At 45.0% G+C, this 2,509-nt stretch overlaps 1 protein-coding gene across 1 annotated transcript; it reads right to left on the bottom strand.

Annotated features, from left to right (window-relative positions):
- Positions 1 to 957: 957 nt before the first annotated feature.
- On the bottom strand, positions 958 to 1,884 carry LOC311509756 (sodium/calcium exchanger 2-like). The gene has a single exon (XM_084575187.1). It carries the CDS (start codon positions 1,534 to 1,536, stop codon positions 1,114 to 1,116), a length of 423 nt encoding a protein of 140 aa, XP_084431313.1. The 5' UTR covers positions 1,537 to 1,884; the 3' UTR covers positions 958 to 1,113.
- Between the last annotated feature and the right edge of the window lie 625 nt (positions 1,885 to 2,509).

Here is a 2,509-nt window from a genome sequence, read left to right as displayed (position 1 = left end):
TTTTTTTTCTCGTTTTTTTTCTTTTTTTTCTGATTTCTGATTGAAAAGGTGAAAACTCTAGTGAGACCAAGATATCAGTAAATAAATAAAATACAATGTCATACTTTACCTAGGCAAGATACATAACTCTTAGAAATGTGAAGACATCGTTCCAGTATATATTTTGAGCCCCGCCCCCCTCCCATCCCCTCCCCTTTCTCTCCCCTCCTGTCCCGCTTAGCCACAGCAATCCTCTGTTGTAAGCGCAGAAGGTGACCACATTTAAACAAATATTCAAAATATACAGAAAATATGGAAATATATTATATATAGATACGCTTAGAGTACGGAAGTAATGTTCAGGGCAGTTTGACCATGTTCACTGTGTCTTCTCCTGTTTGAGTGGTGATCTGTCTGCCAGTATGAACCGTCACTGTTGCTCCTCTTCTTCTTCTTCTTCACGTGATTTCTGAGAACTCTGCAGTGCTCCTTAGGAAAACTATGCAAATAAAAATAAATACTATGAATCCATCCCACTGTCACTCAACGACATATTCCCATCTTCGATATAGTGATTTAGTTATTCCTTAAAGCAGAAAATAGTTCTTTGATTCCTCTTTGTGTGTGTGTTTGTGTGTGTTTATTTTTTATTTTTTGTTTCTGTTATTTTTTGCGTTTTTATCCCCAAAATACTTTTTTTTTTAAAAAAGTCGTTCTCGTGAGATGTTGAGAAAAATATAGACCTCTGATTGACCTCAGACTCTTCCAGTGGAATGCAGGACCACCTCTTGGCATCGGCATCTTCTGGACTCGGTGGTAACCCAATCCCAACTGTAAGCACACTCGCACCAGGGCTCGGGGGGGGTGGGGAGGGGGCTGCTCCGTTATCAGCCAGGCCTGTCGGCACTAGAGGGCAGGATACGCACTTCAAAGCATCCTTACAGAAGGGGTTAAGGGAGAGAGAGAGGGAGAGGGTGGAGGTGTCTCGGAAACCCCGGGGTTTACCTCTCCTGTCCATTCATACCACGCAAGACTGACCCAAATTCCACAGTGAGAATTCACTCGTTTACCTCTGAAGTTGTACTTTTTAACTCCTGTATGTTTGCATTTTGCCACACCGGAGTCTCTTTCTGTTTAGAAGCCCTCTATATGACAGTAGGCCTCCAGACTGGAGAAGAGGATGTAAAGGAACCAGAGGCCGAAAAGGAAGGCTGACGTGGCCAGTCTGTGTCCCCGGGGCCCGCCCAGTTCTCCTCCGATGTGGGCCCGGCGCCGGTAAAGCAGCACCGAGATGGCCAGGAAGGCGAAGATGGTGAAGAGGGTGACGGAGAAGGCCAGCGAGCCGGCCTCCACCACGAACGGCTTCCCTTTCATGTGCCAGTAAATGGCCGCCACCGACCAGGCCACGCCGATCCCCAGGAAGACGTTGACGGCATTGCTGCCGGTCACATTCCCGATGGAGGCGTCGGCGTAGGTGTCCTGGACTGCTGATACCTTACTGGCAAAGGTGTCTGAGAAGATAAGATGAAGAGACAAAGAAAGATTTATCGTTGACATATAGGGACTCACAGAGCAACGGAAGCAAACACTTCAATCATTTCATTTAGTTAAGACATACGTTTCCTAAGACATTAGTAATTCATGCTAATTTTCAGATTCAGCTAACGTGACGCAACCGTTTGTGACACTGTACTTGGAAAGTGTCATAGTACTTGTCAGATGACTGGCTGAACCATCTCTCACTGTCCAACTTCAATCCATCAGATCAATGAGAAGTTAACAGATAGTGGTAGCTGCAGTCAAACTTTAAAAAGCTAGCAAGTAGTCAGGGTAGCTAGCTGTGAAGATCGGTAGCCGTCTCTTGCCATCTTTGGAAAACGTAGGCTTTCTTAATGGGGGACACACATGAAGGGCGACGTGGCAACAAGAGATCTTGCTGAATGCTAATAAAAGTCAGCGAGTTGTAGCGATGATAGATCAAAAAAACTTTCTTGACGTTATCAGCTCCGTTTAAGGGGAATTACCGTTTTTTACAACCTGGACCCTATTTCTGGCATAAAATACGATTGTTTACTCACTCATATAACTTTGGTGTAATTTGGAGTTGTTCGGAAGATATTTAGATCCGGCAGACGCTGCGTATATCCGTATAGTGGGAGTGACTGGGGCACCGAAACACAGCCTCTAAATAACGCAGTAACGGCGCTCAGAGATGACATCATCCAGGTCAGAGGTTAGTAGGTCAATCTACAGACCCCGGATGATGATAACAGGTAACTCCAGACTCAATGGGGAATAGCACTAGCGTATCATAACAAAATATTGGTGAAATGAACAGGTTTCGAGTTCGGTGCCCCAGTCACTCCCACTATGTGAGTAAGCGATCGTATTTTATGCCAGACATAAGGTCCAGGTTGTAAAAAACGGTAATTCCCCTTTAAGATTGATGCAGCTGACTGACATAGATTGAAAACACAGAGTTTACCAAATGTTTAAGCAAGGAAACACCATCCACATGGGCGGGACAGTG

The sequence above is a fragment of the Chelon labrosus genome, assembly GCF_963514085.1.
Source record: "Chelon labrosus genome assembly, contig: SCAFFOLD_54, whole genome shotgun sequence".
Taxonomy (NCBI): Eukaryota; Metazoa; Chordata; class Actinopteri; order Mugiliformes; family Mugilidae; genus Chelon; species Chelon labrosus.
Note: the sequence above shows the minus strand (reverse complement) of the source record. Positions and strands in the feature narration are given on the sequence as shown.